Here is a 21,033-nt window from a genome sequence, read left to right on the forward strand (position 1 = left end):
TCATGTAAATTCTATAAATGTGTAAAAAAAAACATTTTGATTTGATTTTTTTAAATGTTGCTCTGCCATGTTCATGGTAGTAGAGTTTTGTGGTCAAGGTACAAAGGTAATATTATGGAAATGCCATGGTTTATAGCAATTACTCAATGGTATCAATGTATGCTTCAATCACACTGTAGCTTTAAACCCCACCTGTGGCATTAGCATGCTGGCAGGGTCAATCCCATAAGGGCCATAAATTAAGTGGTCCACTTTTTCAGTGGAGGCCCATTCACTTGATCTCTGGAAAACCCCACTAAGGAAGGGGCCCATCTGCAAAGATTCCCATCTACTGTGCTGAATGTTAAGCTGGTAATTAAATGTTATGGTGAAAAACACTTTGTGCAATGCAAGTTGCGCTAAAAAGGACATTGCAAGATTTATAGCAAGTGAAAACTTTATATGAATACTTTGTACATATGGGCTTTGTATGAGTGTAACGAATACAGCAAACAGCAAAATACAGCAAACTGTCTGTTAGTAACTGCTAGTAAACCGTGAGCCGTTGTAAGTTTAAACTAATCTGAGCTCTCCAATGCAGATATTCCATTGAAACAAACCCCTACAGTGTAGAGCCATGTGACCGTGCTGTTTGTATTAGAACTCAAAGCCGTCTTCAAAGGATCTCCTGAAAGACCATTGGAGACCAGAGCATGTTTAGACATGCCATGGTGAATGACAGCACTGCAGCTCTGCACAGCAAACCACAGAAGGCCTGGTAAACAACGTACCTGAGAGGGGAAGTTGAACCCTTTGACCGGGGCAATACAGTAATGCAACACTAGTAATTACATTTCTTGTTAATCCCCACTCAATTAATCACCAGCTATAAGAAAAGCTAGACATAAGGGGTTTGTTTACCCAAAACAGAAAATTCAGTCATTTACTCACCACCATGTCTTTCCAACCCCGTATTCCATTCTTATTTCCACAAAACATAAAACAAGCTCGTTCCATTTAATGAAAGATCAGGGCTCAAAAAGAGACCATAATTGTCAATGCGCTAGAAGCAGCCATGCCCTATTTTTTCAGTTTTCTGGAGTCAAACAAAAGCTTGTGAGAAGAACAAAGTGAAATTTCATGTCATTATTCAATAAAAACGTCCCTTTCAAATCTGACGTCAATGATGCCACATGCCATTGGTTTGCGTATGCCACACAACTGAATCCAAACTATCTTTTGGCTTCAGATGATTTGGATATAAAAAGTCATATAGTCAATTTGTATGGTCTTTTTTTTTTTTGGAGCTTGACAGCCTGTGGTCACCATAATATCATAATGTGAAAACAGCAATGTCAACATTTGGCAAAACATCCTTTATGGAAGAAAAATCATGGGTTTGGAACAATATGAGTGCGAGTAAAGGATGCCAATTTTCATTTTTGGTGAAATATTATTACTACAAGATACCACATATTTCCAAGCATCAACCGGAAAGTAGAGACCAACAAAAATACATTATCTTAACATACCAAACAAAACCACTATAACACAAAACCACTGAGTTTACTGGTGCATAAAACATGCTGAATCTAGGGAAAACAGCAGAAATGTCCATTTAAGGAAACTTCTCCCACAAATAAACACATCTGGCAGGACCTCCAATGCTCAAAGTATCACAGAGCCTCATTAGCGCTTCATTACAGTGATTCATTACTCTTGACAGTGATCATCCCAAATCCAGGAATCCCCTCACGACTGCAAGCAACTCTCCCACATTTACTCACAGATGAGGAGGTTATGATGAACGTTTGCTCTTTGGTGATAACAATACTGATAATCTTCCAACGCGCAGGAGGGCGAGTATTAGCTTTTCATCTGTGCTTTTATTGAGTAACACTGTCCTGGAGCGCAAGAGGCAGATGTTGCGGACCAGAATTATAAAACAAGGAAAAGACGAAAAACATCGGCTGACATCTACAGCTGGGACTCCCCCCCGCCCCCTTGACATGACTCTGAGATGTAACAGTCCTTTACCCATTAATTATTCACTGGGAAATACATGAGGCAGGAACTATATGTTATATGTTAGCTCTTCCGTGCTGGCAAAACAGGTTGAGCATACACACACACACTCTTCTGTGGAAATAACATGCAAATGGTAACATAGAACGCTCCCATAATGCACTGCACAGAGCCACAAGCTCTTGTGGTTTAGAGAAACATGCCACAATATGCAACAATATGCCATGTTATTTTTATATATTTTTTATATGCAACTATATATTTATTAATATTTTGAATTAGTATTTTTTTATTTTCAGTTTTCATTTTAACTGTAGTTTAAGTTTTATACATACACACGTGTGTGTGTGTGTGTATATATATATATATATATATATACACACACACACATACATATACATGTATGTATATGTATGTATGTATGTATGTATGCATGTATGTATATGTACACACATAAATAATATATAATAGATATATACAGATCACAAAATTTTATGTTGGATGCGTTAAATTGTGATTAATCAATTTTACAGCCCTAAGGTTTAATCATTTTGTTATGTGCTTTTGTCATTTTTATTAGTCTCTGAACTCTAATTTCAGGTAGTTGCCAAAGCAAAGATTTTTCATTTTTGCTCAAGTTTAAATTTTTCATCTAATATTTATATTTTACTTTCTGTCAGCTTTATTTCCATTAATGAAAACATGACAGTACAGTACTGATACAATGTGTTTGTATAAACCGAAAAGCTGATTTGATGCTCACCCCAAAATGTAAATTATGACCTGTATGACTCTCTGTCGTGGAATATGAAAGATATTTTTAACTATTTTTGTGTACAATGAAAGTCAGTGGGGTGCAAAACAATATTTTTCAATGCATGTTCCACAGAACAAAAGAAAGTCATACAGGTTTGGAATGACATGAATGTGATTGAACGATGACAGAATGACAGGTAAATAAACGTTAAACATGATGTGGTTAACATGATGGAAGTTCAGTAAAACCATCCGCTGGGACTCATGCACTATAGCAATAGCACCAAGCACATTGTCCAGATCTGTGTCAGCGAAACATAAAGCATACACTTCCCCTGTGAGGCAAGACCATGCGCACTGTACTGGGTGACCTAATTTTTAAGCACAAAAGATCCTGAGAGAGTGGCGAGCTCGTGAGCAGACATGAGGAAAATAGCTTTGCCCATGGGTAGCGGAGAGGGAAAAAATAGCATTAAAGATATACCTCACATGGAGAGACACGGGAAAGCTTGAGAGGGCCGCTGTACGGTTTCTGAGTCTAGAGAGTGTCTCAAATGCCAAACGCCTACACATCGATGTAAACACAGACATGGTCGCTTAAAACGGCAGTCAGGCATGGTGAGCGGTTTCCACAGTGCAAGCAAACTGAATACGACATAAAACACTCACTGACTAATTCAAAGAGGAAAATTTCCATTTATGATACACAAGTCTGAAATTGCTTTCAGTAAATCCTGAGCAATATGATGCAATGACATCAGGTGATGCTAAACAGTCACATCTAAACTGTCCTACTTTACAATATAGAGTAAAACCCCTCTCAGCTTCCCACAATCAACTGATTAACTCACAAATCATGTCCAGACGTGACTCAAGCTGCGCAGGTAAGATCATGTTGCATAACTAACATGCCTACAGTCAGGGTCTGTCATCTCACTCAACGGATCTGACACAAGCCCACAGTATGAACACACTGTCTGTGAGGAATATCACTGCTGCAGCCTGAACGCCCAGAATTCAGAGACGGAATCGAGAGCGTCCAAAACAAAGACCACAAAACAAGAGTCTTGAGAAATTAACGATGATATAGCCACACAACATGTACATCACAGAATGTTAACGACTTTTGAAAGCATGTTCTAATGTCCAAAGTAATTTAAAGAAACAGAAGCAGTGATGTACATCACAGTTCAACGGCATATTGGGGGGGAAAATAAATAACATGTAGGGCGGTAACTTGGTTGTAATAATCGGTTGTTGGGTGGATGTGGGAGTTTCACTCAAAAATGGAGGCAGATGAATGTGAGTTTTGAGGGGCGGGGTTTAAACAGACTAACACGACACTGTTTTAAAAAAAAAAAACGAAAAACGTTTTATGCGTTTTGGCCGTTCATTTACACGACAACGGCGTTTTAGGGGCCTGAAAACAAACTTTTGAAAACGGGTTTCAAAGCGCAAACTTTTGAAAACGGGTTTCAAAGCGCAAGTTTTTGAAAACGATACCGTTCTTGTCTCCGGGTAAACTACAAAAACGTGAATATGTGAAAACGGTGACGTCGTGCGCACGCATATTACGCGTTCAGTCTATAGGTGCGTAGTGTTTCTTTACAAAGTGACATCGCCAACTACTGGCCTGGCATGAATAATACCGCGTTTTTAGTCGTTTTCAACGAATTGTCGAATTGTTTTGACAAGGTTGTCGAACGCAAAACACGTAAAGGAACAACATATGTTGCCATGTAAACATACCCTAAATGATATCCTAAAGTCCTGCATATCTCACCAGAGAAAAATCTATAGTTTTCAGATATATAACATGGATTTAGAAAACAAAGGGTGAATTTTCAGTTCATGCTAACTTTAAGCTTAATTTAGCATTGTCATATCAGATATGAGAAAACAAAAAGTGCAAACACAACATACAGGATGTCATGTCAGGCACTTAGGGTGCAAACTTAGTAATTATTCATTACTCATAATGAGAATGGTCTTTATTTGTTTGCATAAATGGGTGGTCACAATACACTTTTAGTTCCATTCACTTACATTCATACGCATGCGAATGTCGGAGAACGGAAACGCAAGCTCATGCGAAGAATTTTCGAATTCACTGTGCTGAAAGTTTGGTTCTGCAAATTCATATCATGTGCAGACATGACCAATACAAAACTGATACGTCATGGCATGAACACTTAGCTGAATTAAAAGAGCACAAACAGCGTTGCAGGGAAGTGGAGTAGATAGTATGTTTTTACATTTTAAATGTATTATTATTTGTTATATGTTGAATATCACGACCACTGCAGTTGTCTGAAGAAATTTTGCATGGCCAAAGTCTAGTGTGACCACATCCTTAGTCTTGCCAGAATCAGATTAACATAAATTGTACTTTATCTCAACCCTCATTTTCACATTTATCATTTTTCGGCAAAATTACACTGGCAAAATCCAGTCATTCTGATAAGAATCCGAGATGTCTGGAGTTCCGCATGAGGGTGAAAAATCTCCCCACTCAAGATTTCATCAATTTTCAAGTTGGTCATATGAATTTGCCGCACTGACCAAGAGAATGCTGCTTGTCTTGAAAGTGACTTATGTGTGAGCTGTACTTTACATCGCTACACTATTGAGAAAAGCCAACTGACCTTTTTTTACATGTGAAACTTAGCTAACCTGACCGCTCCTTAAGTGTTGCCAGATTTAGAAATTTGACAATTGTACTTTATCCCACCTCCCGGCCCTTGCACGTTAACAATTCCCGGTTTGAGTCCAGCAGGTTTTAAGGGCCAGTGATTTTTCCTGTTGTTGGGAAAGGAGAACTGAAGTACCCATAAAGCAGAGCAACCAAAAAGGAACTCAGCATTCAGACCACTCAGTGTAGCCCAGAGCAAGCCCGGGCTCTGTCCACCCAGTCAGAGGATGTATGTCACAGATAAATGATCTCAAACACAGCAAACAAAAGACAGAAGCTGCAAATCCAACACAATACGTGCACATGTTTGGCACGGAAACATCTTGATAGTATATCATTATCATATAATGGCGGGGACAAGAAGTGAAGCTGTCTGCAATGCACACATTGCCATTTTTAATAGGCCTCAGCATAGGGCATTTCATTCGGATGAATCATAGATACTTGATGTGTATCAGTTTAAAATATCCAGCTATAATTTCACTCAGACGCAAAAAAATAAAAAATAAAAACGGATGACGCAAAAACTGCTCACGGTAGGCTACGGAATGTCTCATAAACACTACTGTCGTGCAGTCACATTAGACATAAAAATGAACGCTTAATGGTGACTTATGTCTATTGAATATGCTGTTTTAGTATTATTCACACATTAATGCCGCATAACCATGAACAAAACACGAATTGTGTATTAGCCTAATAAAAGCAATTTTCTAGCTTTATTATTTCATCAGATGCTCGAGGACAAACATACAGTGCTGCAGCTTTGTCTTTATAAATCCTTTTAAAAATATTTGTATTATCCCTAACAAACCATCTCTACATATCTCGAAAATACATCCAATTATACAAATTTTCTAATAATAATAAAACAATTCGTACATCTCTGATCAGTTTTTTTTTCTCGGTCAGGTGCATGAATAACAGCTCCCATATTTCCCCTCCATCGTTAATGGCGAGATGCTGAACATATTTCACCCATTGTAAGTCTAAACATCTCACTGCACTGAATCTCTCCACTCACCCGCAGAGCAGACAGGTCGATCTCATCCAGACTCCTCGCAGGAGAGTCACTCGCCATGATTATCTGTTATATTCAACAATATAATGCCCGAAATATCATGAATACAGACGCCGAGCTGATCCGTGTAATACACCAAACAGCCTGGATTGACTTCAATCGGACCAGATGAAGCTCCCGGATGGTGCGAAGCCGCCGTTCTTCGCGATTCCGGGTTTATAAAACCGAATTAGCCGCTATATGGTCGCATGTGAAGGACACATCTCGTGCTGGTACCGATGATCTGCTGCTGCACGAGTCCAAAGCACCAGCGCGCGCACGAGTGGACGTGAATCAGGGCTCGGCAAGGCGGTGAAGGCGTGTCAATCACTGGGGTTTCTAGGGCGTGGTCAGGGCAAGGGGCGGGGCCAAACTCACAGTAGGTACACGGGCACTTGAAAATAAAGATAAAGGTATGAGTTAGATGCTTCACAAATTTGACAATTAAAAGAAAAGCGGTGTAGTTTATTTTAGAGAACAAAACGTGAAAATGTCTTAATGTCATTGTAACCATAGAACCACCACTTTTTTTCAGAAAATGTATTGTTATTGTTGTCATATGCATGTGTTGAGCAACTTATGATGTGTATGACCAGTCAGAAACAGGAAGCCACATTTCAGACAGTGAGACAGTGAGCCACAAACAGCACACTTCCTCTCACCTTCCGTTTATGTAAGCAGCGCGATTTATAAAACACCTCCTCCCCCCACACCACCTTCCTTTCGCATTTGTCTTGGCAGAAAACATCCTCTCTGACACACTCAGTCTGTCATAACGGCAGTCCCATTGAATGTTATATGCTACATCTATCTGTCTATCTATCTATCTATCTATCTATCTATCTATCTATCTATCTATCTATCTATCTATCTATCTATCTATCTATCTATCTATCTATCTATCTATCTATCTATCTATCTATCTATCTGTCTATCTGTCTATCTGTCTGTCTGTCTGTCTACCTATCGATTAACAAATGAATGACATAGTCCTACAGTGAATACTGCTCCATCTAGCGGTGGAAGTTTGACATAATTTAGTCATTCAACAGACTGAATGGGGATTTTAATTATTCTAAAGGCATTTCTGTGCTGGATGGGGGAAACTTATAAATACGTGCATAAATGTGCCTTACAGGAACATAGTCCTGAAACCATACGTCTTTTTGAAGCTTTTCCCTCAACATCTTGTTTGTAAAAATCCATGTTTCCCCAGAGTGAATCCCTGTCAAGCATTCAGCTAGTGTGAAGCCTCCCTTGCGTAATAGCTTTCATCTTATCAGCACAGACTGTGCTATATGTGTGCTACATTTCTCTCATTCCTCTTCGCTTTTTGCCACAGAACAGCTTTGTTCCTCAGTGACTTTTGCTTGTAAAAACAGGCCATTTTATTTGTGTTTGAAAACCTGCTTGGGTTCTTGGGCATCTGTTGCAACAACACTATTAGCATTAGCATTGCCTGTGAGAAAATGTTTTGTGCTGACAATGCAGTCAACCCCATTGCAGTGGTTTGTGCAATAGCCTGCCTTTATGATAAGATCCTTTGTATTTGTGTGGCTTAGCCTGATCACATTTCATGCCTTCAAACCAGATTTGCTCCCATTCATCATTGTCACTGTTGTTTAGAATTTGTCTGAAGATTTGGGGAAAAGGGTGGTTATCTTTCTTCCCCTGCATAATGGACAATGAATTAACTAAAAGTGTTAGCAGAACAAAATCAGTCACAATAGTACACATATCATTAAAGACTTTGCTAGACACGCGTATGTTCTGGGATATTTATTAGGAGTGAAACCTGTGGTTATGCAACATTTCCCTTGTGGATTCCTGTGAAGAATAAAGTAGGTTGATCAGACCTAAATAGGTTATTGAAAGAGCCTTGTGTTGAATGTAGGAAATAGAGAAAACGTTTTAAGGATATTATTAAAGATATTTTTTTTTAAATAATTTTGAATTGAAATGAAATTTAATGTATTTAGATATACTTAAAAAAAAATTAAATGGTGGTGGTTGATCATGAATGTTAGCATGGCTCTAGGTTTTTAACAGTCATCTTTCCATTTACACCCTTTCTGAGGAATCTTTAAATGACCCCCGTGACTCATGCCTGTGTGAACATTTTTACCACACCGTCTCACTGAGATTTACAGAAGGACGCAAATGTATATAAAAACACATGGTTTCATTTTTAACATGATAAAAAGAGATCTCACTTTTTTTAATTGTAACAAGAAAGCTTACTCACTGGTACACATATCTGAGGGGTTTAGAAACAATGTTCAGACATGCATGAGCTTGAGCACAGGACCACATGCCTTTGTAGTAATCCTGGTCTTTATCTGTCTATCTCATTTTTTTTTCCATCAGACAGAAATGACACTTTGTGTTTGGGCTTGTTCTCTAAAATAACAGGCTCAAGGCAAATTTTAGGCCAGTTACCATTGTTACAATAATAGAACATTTCCATGCTGAAATGGGAGCTACAGCTAACAATTTGACAGTGAAATGTATTATTTGTATGTGGGATCAAGAAGCATCCAAAGTCACTCGTCAGGTTTTATAGCTTTATAACTGCACTGATGTGTTTCTCCCATGTGACGCCCTGTAAAGTGATATGTGCACTGTGGGAGAGGTAGGTCAAAGGTCAGGAGATTGTATCAGGGACTGTTGCTCAGCTGTAGCTCATAGACCACAGTCTGCAGGGAACCTAACAGCTGTACATATCCCAAAGAAACAAATGTACACGCCACACACACCCACACAGACCACTGAGACAATAAGACAGTGTTCACACATTCAGTCATTATCAGACACCCTAGAGAGAGAGAGAGAGAGAGAGAGAGAGAGAGAGAGAGAGAGAGAGAGAGAGAGAGAGAGAGAGAGAGAGAGAGAGAGAGAGAGAGAGAGAGAGAGAGAGAGAGAGAGAGAGAGAGAGAGAGAGAGAGAGAGAGACACAATGTTTCCATAATGTTTCAATCAACCAGACAGATTCATCCACAGATAAGATACTATAGACAGACAAACACAGAGACATATGAGAGATGATAGACAGACAGACAAATGGATAAGCAAATATGCAAGACAGACAAATCCATATACAGACCAGATCCACCTCAGTAGTGTGAAAATCATCGTTTAATCATCTGTATAACATCAATTCACATATTTCATAAACATTCCAACACACATAATTTGTGTTTTTGATGATAAATATTTTGTGCAAAACTGCAATTCATGGGGAAAATGGTAAAAAGACATGAGGAAAAGAAGATAGAAAGAGAATAGAAATCCGTTCCTGAACTACTATAAAAGTGCAGATACACAGTCAACAGTGCAGACATTTAAGTGCTTGGCTAACAACTGTTTAGAGGTTACTTGCTGCATTTTTAAATTGCGAACACACATGCTGCGATCTTTACAGAGACGTCGTTAATCCAGAACAGTTTATTTAAAGCTTAAAATGTTTGTAGTTGATTCAGCACTTCTGAATGGACTGTATGATGATCGACAGTGTAATTAAGAACGATTAGTAAACTTCTTTAGAGCTTCAGGCATAACGTGTTTTTACAGTATACTGTACTACATGGACAAATAATTGGAATAAATCTGAATACTAGTCTGTATTCTTATGAAACCAATTCAATTTGGTCATAATGGACAAATGCTTTGGTCAATTTCAGTTCATAACTAGCATCAAGTGCACAGTAAACAAATAAGGCCACCAAAACATGGCAATTTAACGGATCGTGTCCACTATCACAGACCCATAAATTACCTTAAAATACAAGGAATGTTTACAGTTCATATAGAGAAATGAGAAAAGTTACACAGACATAGTTGGCACTTACATGCAGAGAATAATACATATTCAGTGCGTGTTACAGGGCACAAAACCATTCACTAATGATGATGAACAAGAATCCAATCAAGGGTCCAAGGACACCAAAAACGTCCATTTTATCATCTTGTACAGGACTTGTAAGGATAGTTCATAAAAAATAATATTAGTTTAAGTTGCATAGTGTTAGAATACACAAACAATCAAGTTTCGAACAGGGACGAAACAAACCAGTCTGATGTCTTTAATTCCAGGCGCGTAAACGACTAATGGCTGACTCTCCTCCAGATCTCCTTTTCGGTCAGTCTCGGAAGTGTCCGTTTTATAAGAAGAAAGATGAAGTAATTCCTGGTACATCTGCTAGATTTGCAGTTTATTTTAAGCCTGGTAATGTTGACAGGTTCTCTCACGTCCATACGTCCATGGGCACCATGGCTTCTTTTGATCCGATGGGTGGCAGCAGGTTCTGCTCGCTGAGGAACTGGAGAGGGAACTGGACCAGGAAGCCCCGAATCTTCTTCAGCTCCTCTTGAGCACGGGCAGGGTCTTCCTTCTCCAAACCAGGCTTTGAGAGGAAGCCATCCAACTCCAGAATTGCCCGAACATCGCTGGATGGCAAGCAGCGGAAAACCTGGAGGAGATGGAGAAGTTTAGGTAGGTCGATAGATAGACAGACAGACAAATGTATATATACAGATAGACAAACATACAGACAGAGAGGCAAACAGAGAGAGAGAGAGATAGACAAATGGCTATGCAGACAGATAGACAAAGTTATATACAGATAGATGGATGGATACATAGACAGAAATGGTTATGCAGATAGACAGACAAATGTATATACAGATAGATAGATAAAACTCAATTAAACATCTGAAGAAAAAGACATTTTGGGTGAATAGGTTAAGCTGACCTTCTGGTAGATGGTTGCGTTCCGGGCAGCCGTGGTCATCCACACCTCCTTATAAAACTGGTCACTGATAGGGTCCGTCACGTCAATGCTGGGGTCAGTGTTGGCACCTAGAATCATCCTATTGATTTCAAAGGAAGTAGAAGACATGTTTGAACCTTATTTGCATGTGTCTAAAAATGCTAAATGCAGTAAACAGACTTGAAGAGTCCTGAACCTGAAACACTCCAGCCGCATACTCAATCCGAAGCGTCCAGCCTGATACTCCTGACCGTCCATGACCGACTTCACAGTCTGGATATCCTCGTAAATGACGGCCACCTCACTGTCTCTCTTACCCAGCATGCTCCGGTCATTGATATTGGCAGAACCTGATGAATGTAATATAGATTTTTGATTATTGACATTTAGAATGCAATACAACATCTCAACAATAGGAGGAGCCATTGCTATTTTTTTAAACATTTTTTTCATTTCGCATTATGACAGCATCAGTTTCATGATTCAGCTGTATCACATTTACATTTAGTCATTTATCATTCCTATCAGCACATGTGCATAGATGATACAGTCATTATATGCTTTTCCTGTCTGCAAATTTCTATTTTTACTCACCAATGATGACGGTGTTGTCGTCGGCAATGAGCATCTTGCTGTGCACATATATCAGTTCAGTCACCAGCTTTCCCTCCAGCTCAGCGTGGGTCCTCAGACCCCCAAATGAGATGTAATTCATCCACTGATCCCCCACTGCAGAGACAGAGAAACCAAATGGCTTTTTCTTTTTCTGGTTTCGCTTGATATTTACACAGTTTAAAGGAATAGTTCAGCCAACAATGAAAATTCTGTCATCATTGACATTTACCCATCCTCATGTCCTTTCAAAACTCTATGACTTTTACTTCTGTGGAACATCCAAAACATACAGTTTTTGTCCATACAATGCAAGTCAATGGGGTCCAAAACTGAATGGAAATTTTGTTTTCAAACTATCTAATTTTGTTCCACAGAAGGCTTGGAATAAGGTTAAAATTAAGAATATAAAAACAGAAATAAAATAAAAATGTAAAAAAACCCATCTCATTTTCATTTAGTTAAACTTCATGCACAAAGAAACTAAGAAAGAAATATGAAAAACAGTATTTAGACATACACCCCCCCCCCAACAAAATTACTAACACTTTAACAAAAATTAAAACAGAAATTCAACTATTAATAAAAACTATAATAGTTTCTCAATGATCCTAAACACTGGTTTGACAAAAAATGCCAAAAAACAACAACAACTATTCATCGTAATTATTCAACAAACATCCATTTTTGTATGCTTGTTTACATTGAAAAATATGGATTAATATCAGTAAAAACAGTCACACAAAATGATCAAACTTTACTTTTGTTAAAATTTTACACTGTTTTTAAAGCAATAACTACAATAATAATGAATTTTGCAACTTCATACAATAATAATTCCTTCCAGTAGTAGTAGGAGTACACTATTGCACTAGCAATGCCAAGGTCATAGGTTTGATTCCCAGAGAAATCAAGAACTGCTAAAATGTGTAACCTTAAATGCAACATAAGTAGCTTTGGATAAAAGCCAAATGCCTAATAATAATAAAAATAATTTATAAGCACCTACACTCACCTAAAGGATTATTAGGAACACCATACTAATACTGTGTTTGACCCCCTTTCGCCTTCAGAACTGCCTTAATTCTACGTGGCATTGATTCAACAAGGTGCTGAAAGCATTCTTTAGAAATGTTGGCCCATATTGATAGGATAGCATCTTGCAGTTGATGGAGATTTGTGGGATGCACATCCAGGGCACGAAGCTCCCGTTCCACCACATCCCAAAGATGCTCTATTGGGTTGAGATCTGGTGACTGTGGGGGCCATTTTAGTACAGTGAACTCATTGTCATGTTCAAGAAACCAATTTGAAATGATTCGAGCTTTGTGACATGGTGCATTATCCTGCAGGAAGTAGCCATCAGAGGATGGGTACATGGTGGTCATAAAGGGATGGACATGGTCAGAAACAATGCTCAGGTAGGTCGTGGCATTTAAACGATGCCCAATTGGCACTAAGGGGCCTAAAGTGTGCCAAGAAAACATCCCCCACACCATTACACTACCACCACCAGCCTGCACAGTGGTAACAAGGCATGATGGATCCATGTTCTCATTCTGTTTACGCCAAATTCTGACTCTACCATCTGAATGTCTCAACAGAAATCGAGACTCATCAGACCAGGCAACATTTTTCCAGTCTTCAACTGTCCAATTTTGGTGAGCTCGTGCAAATTGTAGCCTCTTTTTCCTATTTGTAGTGGACATGAGTAGTACCCGATGGGGTCTTCTGCTGTTGTAGCCCATCCGCCCCAAGGTTGTGCGTGTTGTGGCTTCACAAATGCTTTGCTGCATACCTCGGTTGTAACGAGTGGTTATTTCAGTCAAAGTTGCTCTTCTATCAGCTTGAATCAGTCGGCCCATTCTCCTCTGACCTCTAGCATCAACAAGGCATTTTCGCCCACAGGACTGCCGCATACTGGATGTTTTTCCCTTTTCACACCATTCTTTGTAAACCCTAGAAATGGTTGTGCGGGAAAATCCCAGTAACTGAGCAGATTGTGAAATACTCAGACCAGCCCGTCTGGCACCAACAACCATGCCACGCTCAAAATTGCTTAAATCACCTTTCTTTCCCATTCTGGCATTCAGTTTGGAGTTCAGGAGATTGTCTTGACCAGGACCACACCCCTAAATGCATTGAAGCAACTGCCATGTGATTGGTTGATTAGATATTTGCATTAATGAGAAATTGAACAGGTGTTCCTAATAATCCTTTAGGTGAGTGTATATTTCAGAGTATAAGTCATCAAATAGGTGTCATGATTATCACAGGCACAAAGGTTTAGTTTGAATTAAACAAGCTGAATCTGAAAATCATTTCATGTTTAAAGTCATATCATGTTAGTAATTTTGACTCTGACTGAATGTCTGAGTTGTTTGCTCTGTAATTATTCTGTCCATTTCCAGCAGTTTAACCCATTTGCTTTGTGCCAACTTGGACTTTTTGGCATGTATTTTGACACCCCTAACATTCAAGCCACTTTAGGAGCTCAATGGAGGCAAAATAAACACTTCCTTCCTCTCTGTATAACAGTAACACCAGCGGATATAGTTTCAGAGTCATTCTGTTTTACCAACAGTTTAATCTCATCTTTCTTTTTAAAATACCATTTATGTATAAAAACTTTTTTTTCCCCAATATTTTTCTATTTTCTCAAGCAGTTTTAATTGAGCAGGAGGATATGCAGTTACACAGCATGAACTCTAACCGCGTCTTAAAACCGCGCCAGACCAATTATGCACCCACAATCGAGCTCCTGCATTATCAGAGAACAGCGATATGTATCTGTATCCGTGTTCGGGACACTGCGGGAACGCTCTGATCCAGTGAAGCTGCAACAAAACACCAACAACTTGCTGGATAATTCAGGCACAAAGAGAAACTTCACTCCTTTCTCTCTCACGGTGGGTTAATAGATGCAGGCCGAATGATTGTGACACTGCAACGTGTCTGACTGCAAGTAGATGTTGCATGATAAAAAACACACACAGTGCTACTTCTCCACACAAGGTCTTTCACAACAAACCATTGAGAGTTTGTCTTTTACTATGAATTAAGAACCACAAGAGGGTGCTGTTGTGTTTTAATGCTCTTAAAGGGATAGTTCATTCAAAAATGAAAATTATCCCATAATTTACTCACTCTGGAGGTGTATATTATTTTCTCCTTTCAAACAAACACAATCGGAGTTACATTAAAAAATATCCTGGCTCTTCCAAGCTTTATAATGCGAGTGAACAGTAACTTTTTTTTAATGAAGCCCAAAAAAGCACATCCATCCATCATAAAAGTAATCCATACGGCTCCAGGGGGTTAATAAAGGCCTTCTGAAGTGAAAAATATCCATAATTATAACTTTATAAACTGTAATAACTAGCTTCCGGTAATGTCCGTCCATGCGTTCCAGCTGTGACTTGGATGTAGGAATAGCGTGAGCTTAGGTGAGAGTAGACGGCTCTCGCGGTTCAAACAAATAGTGCTGGGTAAAAAACTGTTGCATTTCTTGACTCTTTAGAAATTCTCGTTTTAGACTTCTAATTTGTGACCTGTGTTTTGTTGAGCTCTATCCGCGTTCATCAATGCGTCGGGTCAGAGTTCACTCTTCCGCCGGAACTTGCTCGTACAAAAGCCAGTGATTCTAGTTTATAAAGTTAAAATTATGGATATTTGTCTTACAAAAATGCATTGCTTCACCTCAGAAGGCCTTTATTAACCCCCTAGTGCCGTATGGATTACTTTTATGATGGATGGATGCGCTTTTTTTGGCTTTAAAATCTCAGTTACTATTCATAAGAGCCAGGATATTTTTTAATATAACTCCGATTGTGGTTGGCTAAAATAAAGCACGCCATATACACCTAGGATGGCTTGTGGGTGAGCAAATTATGGCATCATTTTTGGGTGAACTAACCCTTTAAGGCCGGTTTAGTTTATAGGTAAAAGGTTAGCATAGCAGGAAATACTTGTTTTGTTGCTCTTGTCTGTTTGAGTCTGCTTGCTCCACTCCTTTGAGACTGAAACCCATCAAACAAATCAACAAAGCCATTAATTTTTCAAAACGATATATACGGAAAACCACACAGTTCTGTGAGTTCCTGCACTGCATTGGTCTACCACAGGAACTTCACCGAACCACCAGGAAGAACATCTCGTTAGGGTACGAGACGAGTCAGATCTTCTGAAGATTTACAGACACAGCCTGTACAGATTAAACATTGATGGGTATTTATATATATATTTGTACTCACTTTCTTTCTTCAGCTGTGAGATAATGGAGCAGTCTCCTCTAATCATGGTCCTGCACAAACATGAGAGTATTAAAAAAAATGGCACAATAATTTCAGAGATTACCAAATAAACTAATTCCTCCAATATAACGCTCCCTGTTTATATGATAAATGATAACTTCCAACAGGAATAATATTGAACTTTTTTATAGGTAAATTTAAGAATGTATTGGATTCAATACAAGCTAAGCTTTATCGCAAACATTTGAGGCATTCTTTGGTCAATTACTACAAAACAAGGTTGGTTTTGTAGTATGGTTTTCAATTTTGAAAACCATAGTATAGAAATATAGTCGCAAAAAAAATTGGACATCTTACGTAACATAAGGTGTTATAGAATCATTTACTTACCTTGTGTGTATAGTTATATTAAACAGAGGGAAATAATTTTTCTTAGATATATATATTGTAACAAAAATTAAATTAGTACGATTTTGTAATATTTTTGATTGCTCAAAATACTATTTATAATATTGAATAAAACAATAATATTGTGAAATATTATTACAATTTAAAATAATTAATATATTTTGAAATGCAATTTATTTCTGTGATGGCAAAGCTGAATTTTCAGCATCATTACTCCATGTCACATGATCCTTCAGAAATCATTCTAATATGCTGATAGGGTACTAAAAAAAAATTGCTTCGATGAATATAATGTTTTTTTTTTCTAATTTCAATTTCTTCACTGTCACTTTTGATCAACTGCATCCTTTACTGAATGAAGTGTTTTATTGTTTGTGTGTATGCATGCGTGTATGCATATAAAGGATCATGATATTTAGTGTTACCTGTAATTGAAGTGCATGACTGCCTGTATGGCACTGCCCCCACCGGTGTTGATATCCCCCTCAAATCCAGGAAGCAGTGGTGTCACCACATACACACGGTACTTTTTACCCTCCCTGTGAAGCACACAGAAAGAACACAAGATTACTTGTCACCTTTGAAGTAAGAGAGATCAATATGAGAGATGCTTTGCCTTTGTATGGCCTTATACATTCTATTTATCGCAGCTGGCTATTCATTTACAAATGAAGAATAAATTTTTGTCTTTAGACAAACACTTGTCTCTGTTCTATTGATTTACACGTGTTTCATTAAAGAAATAATGTATCTTGTGTGTGTTATAGGTGTGTGGACATACAAAAGATATTGACCGCAGCTCACCGATACGCTTTTATGATCCTCTTGGCGATGGCATCTCCAATTTTATTGTGAACGACTTTGTTGTCGGCGCAGCTTATGAAGAACTGGTTCTGAAAGAGGAAATGCATAACATTAGATCAATGAAATGCTGCTTTAGGACATCCTGAATTATTCTGAATATATAGAAAAGCCACAGTCTCTGTGGTTAGCAACCAATACATCAACATTGATTCTATTAGTTGGGGATAATATGAACAAACGGAAAATAAGTCCATTGCGTCACACACCTCTATGTAGATATAGTGTTTGCTGTTTTCAATTGCGTTGACGTAAGCTGTATGAATCGACTCCTCGTGGTATTTTATACCTGCTGACCAGTCTGAGGCAGATCGTAACACCTGAGTAAAAGAGAATTAGTACTATGAAAGCTGAACGTGGTCTGTATGAGGTCTGATGGGAATATTGTCTTTTATGTAAAATTTTACCTGGACATTAGTCAGGGTGCAGCCAGGGACCTGATACTTGATCTCATTTGCAGTAGTGTGAGATTTAGGAAGGAGGTACGGGTACGACAGGGATCTGTATTTGGGCTTCATGATCTGTAACAAGTTGGCAATGCAAATACAAACATATTCAAAGCCATGTTTATGATATTAGCCAACAAGGGTAAGACGTCAAATACTTTTGGGAGGTTGAAATATCTTGTGGCGTGACAAGTAAAACAATTAAAACTAATTCATTTTAAAGTAGTATGCATGTAGCTTTGACCTAATTAAAAAATATTTTGTACTTATTATTTTAAAATCACACACAAACACACACACTCTGGCCAAAAAAAAAAAAAACTTCCTTTGGCATTTATATACATTTTATATTGACGTTAAAACAAAACAAAAGAAAAAACATGTTCCAAAAAAAAGTCCATGGACATATTCTGTATAACCTATCCACATAAAAACAATATTTGGGGAGAAGGCATGAAGACATATGGCACTAAGACATGTCAATATTGATTTCCTCACCTTTGTGAAATTCCAGCGCTGAATAAAATGGCGTGCAACATCTCTGGCTGCTTTACCATGAACCACTGAGGCAATGTCATGCCAAGGCATTCTGGGAGTTATGTGCCTGTCAATAAAATCTTCAAAAAGAGCATATTGCAGAAATAAATTTTAATTAAAATAATTTGAATAAAAAATAAAAAACATTCTAAATAATATATATATTTTTTTTTACAAAAGTACATAATATGAATGCTTATAATTTATATTAATTTATTTGTATGTATTATATTGTATTATGTTTATATAAATAAAAAATGAATAAAAACAAATGTGATGCGATCTGGGAAAACCCACCACATGGTGAAATTTTACCTATTACAGGTTTTGATATCATATGGAAGCTGGTATCAAGCCCTTTCCAAATCTGTTTTTATTTTTATCATAGCTTGTTGGTAGCAAAAGTTATGTTTATCTGAAGTCGGCCGATCGCTATGATTTTCTGGAACGGAATTTTGAGAAAAACAGGTTTAATTAACTGTCACCGTCGGGACGCTTGTCCTCCATCTCGCGATTGTTATAAAACTGCGTGACGTTATAGTTTAAACAGGATTGGCGCGAAATGCGCACTAATACACATTCACTGTACATGTTATGTGGTTTATTTTATAGGTAAACTATCTTTGTAGTGTTAAAAGACGGACAGGTGTATGGGATATACGGCGATTGTTTGGTTTTTTTTTTCACCTCTGCCGGGCGTTAGAGAAAATGGTCGCATAGAAAGAATGCATTAGAGAAAGAGAGTATTTTCAGCTTGACACTATAAATCGCTGTTTTTCTGCACTAAACAAGGGAATTTTGCCAAGATATTTTCAGAGATAAGAGAAAAGATGTTATAGAATAATAATTTAATGGAAAAAAAATTGACAAAAAAACTGACATTCAAACTATTTTGGAATTTACTGAAAACGGCCCAGCGCGACATCTGACAGGTTTTCTCAGATCGCATCACAAATGCTGTAATCTTCAGAAAAATTATTCACCATCAAAAGGTTTATCCAACTGGATCCAGTCCTTATGCACAAAGTTGCAGTAATCTTTGCCGTGCCAGAACCGGGTGTTCCCCATCAGGCCAATAACGTCCGCTTGCAGATCCTGTGCAGCTTCAGCCTCTGATAAGAGTGACAGACAAAAGAAATTCAACAACAAATAAAGACCAAACCAAAAAAAAACACAACCAAGAGTAGAACATTAGTTTTTTCATAAAATCATGTCAAATCAAAAACCACACCCAAAACCACTTTTTATGGAACACACGAAGGAAGCAATCCATGCTTTCACACTGCTGAGTTACGACCACATCAGTCCAAAATAATACACATGCTTGGAATCTGCAAGCATTGGATATTCTGCATCTTACTCATCTGGAAGAGTCTGCAAGAATACAATCTGACTGTTGAAACACAGCAAACCACACAGTGCTCTGAGTGCCAAGAGTGTTTTGAGAGGTTGCCCGTTTGACATGGATGATATTTAACTTCTAATAAAATAGTTCTTTACAACTAAATGTTCGGGATCAGAATCAGGGACAACCTCTCATAGAGTGCACACCCGAGACCTCTCACCCAAGCCTGATTCTTACTCACCACTTGGGCACAGGCAGGAGGGCATGGACACCCTCAGCTCAATCCATTTAAGAGGGATCAAATTTTGGTGGCTGCAAATACTATTAGAGTAACCTAAAGAAAAGGAGGCATCTTTACAACCTGGACAACCCTTTTAAAACGTGTGGTGTGGAAGATGAGCACGAATATAGTTTCTAGACAAAAATATTCATGAGCACAAGTATATCTAGTAGGAAGCTGTTGCAACAACGCATTTAAATATCACATCTAATCCTCAATCTCCAGGTTTCACACACAAGGCTTAAGCTAGTCCCAGACTAAAATGCATGTTTGAGATGTATAACTGAAAGCAACTTGCACTGATATATCTTAAAATATGTCAGTGACATTGTTTTGTCTCAAAATGCACACCAGTAATTTGGCATTCGTGAATTACAAGTCGTCCTTCGCTATTTGTTTGCGGTTTTTCCGCTCATTTCGGCTACTATAAAAGCTACTTAAATGTCCTAAATGAACTAAGGCCTAATCCTGGCTTAATCTAAACCCAGTTTGTGAAACCAGGCAAATATCTTAATGTCTTAAGCCTCAACTAAAACCGTAATGATTCATGTTTATCAGCACTTATGGTAAATACTGTAAATCATTGCATAAGATGGTCAGTCATATGAAAGCGCTGCCAAAAGGCATTACAAAATCAGCTGTGGAGTGTGATAACAGCTGAATGTGGGAGTTGAGGTCAGTAACGTGTCACTAGTCGGCATTCGCGAGCGTTCCAGAGACGGGGGCGTACTCACTTTCTTCAGAGCTCTCGGCGCTGCTCACACTGTCTGTAGGTGCCAGCCCGTGTTTCTGCAGGTGCCTACGGATGCTGAAACGGGTCTTCTTGGTCTTCCCGTGTCCTTTTAGTTTTGGCTGGTCCACTGTGTCGACAGGTAAACTTTTGCCGTTAATGTGCACCGCACTGGACCCATTTGATGGAGCAGCCATAGCAGGAGAGGCTTCAGAGGCATTCTGTGACAAATAATAAGACATCAAGTTAAATTTAAGCATATCCCCCATATCAGATCTGC

The 21,033-nt window shown here is 38.3% G+C and overlaps 2 protein-coding genes across 12 annotated transcripts in view; both read right to left on the reverse strand.

Moving 5' to 3' along the window:
* Positions 1–6,808, reverse strand: part of tnikb (TRAF2 and NCK interacting kinase b) — a 59,228-nt gene extending 52,420 nt beyond the window's left edge. For all 7 annotated transcript variants that reach the window (XM_081353427.1, XM_081353426.1, XM_081353424.1 and 4 more), the window contains exon 1: positions 6,477–6,808. In XM_081353427.1, coding sequence (XP_081209553.1) covers positions 6,477–6,533 — 57 coding nt within the window. In that variant the 5' untranslated portion in view covers positions 6,534–6,808. The remainder of the gene's footprint in view (positions 1–6,476) is intronic.
* Positions 6,809–9,609: 2,801 nt separating this feature from the next.
* pld1b (phospholipase D1b) overlaps positions 9,610–21,033 on the reverse strand; it is a 31,776-nt gene continuing 20,352 nt past the window's right edge. For 3 of the 5 annotated variants that reach the window (XM_081352899.1, XM_081352900.1, XM_081352903.1), the window contains 13 exons: positions 20,758–20,974; positions 19,382–19,510; positions 18,360–18,478; positions 17,823–17,936; positions 17,625–17,735; positions 17,359–17,447; positions 16,980–17,093; positions 16,147–16,196; positions 15,862–15,912; positions 11,876–12,010; positions 11,478–11,631; positions 11,264–11,381; positions 9,610–10,981 (listed from right to left, as the gene is read on the reverse strand). In XM_081352899.1, coding sequence (XP_081209025.1) covers positions 10,757–10,981; positions 11,264–11,381; positions 11,478–11,631; positions 11,876–12,010; positions 15,862–15,912; positions 16,147–16,196; positions 16,980–17,093; positions 17,359–17,447; positions 17,625–17,735; positions 17,823–17,936; positions 18,360–18,478; positions 19,382–19,510; positions 20,758–20,974 — 1,626 coding nt within the window. In that variant the 3' untranslated portion in view covers positions 9,610–10,756. The remainder of the gene's footprint in view (positions 10,982–11,263; positions 11,382–11,477; positions 11,632–11,875; positions 12,011–15,861; positions 15,913–16,146; positions 16,197–16,979; positions 17,094–17,358; positions 17,448–17,624; positions 17,736–17,822; positions 17,937–18,359; positions 18,479–19,381; positions 19,511–20,757; positions 20,975–21,033) is intronic. The other 2 variants (XM_081352901.1, XM_081352902.1) reach the window with 1 other exon arrangement.

The sequence above is a fragment of the Scardinius erythrophthalmus genome, assembly GCF_964197995.2.
Source record: "Scardinius erythrophthalmus genome assembly, chromosome: 22".
Classification (NCBI taxonomy): Eukaryota; Metazoa; Chordata; class Actinopteri; order Cypriniformes; family Leuciscidae; genus Scardinius; species Scardinius erythrophthalmus.